At 36.8% G+C, this 1,306-nt stretch overlaps 1 protein-coding gene across 1 annotated transcript; it reads right to left on the bottom strand.

The window, feature by feature from the left end:
- Positions 1 to 153: 153 nt before the first annotated feature.
- LOC105625692 (derlin-1) lies at positions 154 to 751 on the bottom strand. The gene is made up of 2 exons (XM_012207016.1): positions 225 to 751; positions 154 to 158 (listed from the first exon to the last, which is right to left on the bottom strand). The coding sequence occupies exons 1-2, from the start codon at positions 661 to 663 to the stop codon at positions 154 to 156; spliced, it is 444 nt and encodes a 147-aa protein (XP_012062406.1). The 5' UTR covers positions 664 to 751.
- Positions 752 to 1,306: the final 555 nt, after the last annotated feature.

Genomic DNA, 1,306 nt, shown 5'->3' with positions numbered 1-1,306 from the left:
TATATATATATATATATATATATATATATAATTAATTATATATATATATATGATCATAATTATTTCTTGAGCACAAATACAATCTTTAAATAATCATCATGTGCTGTTCAGAAACAAACATTCGTGAAATAGACAAAAAGGTTCCACTCTACCCTATACTAATAATTTATAAATAAAATGTAATTTATAAATAAAAAATGATATAAAAAAGGAGCAGAGCATACCAAACCAGAAGTTTACAATAGCATCTTTATTTAGCTGACACCACACGTATAACACACTGAGCACCATGGGGTCCATAAGCAGGGAGAAATCGCCAAGAAGTCCAATGATAACGCAGCATATCCAATTAAACAACAGAAGAAAGCAATAATCCGCGGGCTTTCCATCATACTCTCCACGCTCTAACCTTAATGAGTAATTGTACAAGAAATAGCAATTGATCAGGAAATGAAAGCCGGTGCTTTGGTTGAGAGGATAGTAAAAGACGCTTGTCACCGCCCGCCAGATTTCAAAATTATGGAGAAATCGGTCGGGCCACAGCACCAACGAAAGCGGGCTCAGAAATCCAAATCTGCCGAGTAATGTCAGAACCGCGGTACACAACAACCAATATCTCGTAAATATAGGTAGAGAATTGAACCAGTCTCTCACATCTGACATTTTACGTAGTCTCTACAATCCCGTTTTTGTGCTTATAATATCGCGTTACAATTAATCTTCAATTGCGGAATAATGACGTGTAGATAGTACGCGGGTCACAGACGTGACCAGAGTTCACCAGAGGTGACGTCAACATTCGGCGACAGATGTTTTTTCAGGTTATGGTCTACTCATTTAATGAAGATCATAGATAAAACAGTGTTGCAACTTGCAAACTCGTGCTCGCTTGCAGCTAGAAACACTTTAATAAAGGTGCTATTTCATGAGACGCTAAAAAACAGCATGAATGGTCGCGTTCAACAGACTCAACTGTTGCGAATCCATGAGCGCTCAATAGCGATCAGTGGACTTAATAATAAGTTGAGTGAACGTTCGCTGCTATTGATGTATCCTTGCAGATCAAAAATGTTGATTGGATAATTTAAAAGAATACACCAATAGCAGCGAACGCCCACGGATCCATTACGAAACAGTTGTGTCTACTGAACACGACCATTAATGATTCTAATTAATTCAAAATCATGAACAAGAATGGATTTTAATTATATATTATATATGTTATATATTATATATGATACACACACACACACACACACACACACACACACACACACACACACACACACACACACACACACACACA

This window comes from Atta cephalotes (assembly GCF_000143395.1).
Source record: "Atta cephalotes unplaced genomic scaffold scaffold00003, whole genome shotgun sequence".
NCBI classification, from domain to species: domain Eukaryota; kingdom Metazoa; phylum Arthropoda; class Insecta; order Hymenoptera; family Formicidae; genus Atta; species Atta cephalotes.
This window is presented reverse-complemented; position numbering and strand designations above follow the sequence as displayed.

Excerpts from the sequence above, each read along its gene's own strand:
- LOC105625692 (XM_012207016.1), bottom strand. The coding sequence starts at position 663 with ATGTCAGATGTGAGAGACTGGTTCAATTCTCTACCTATATTTACGAGA.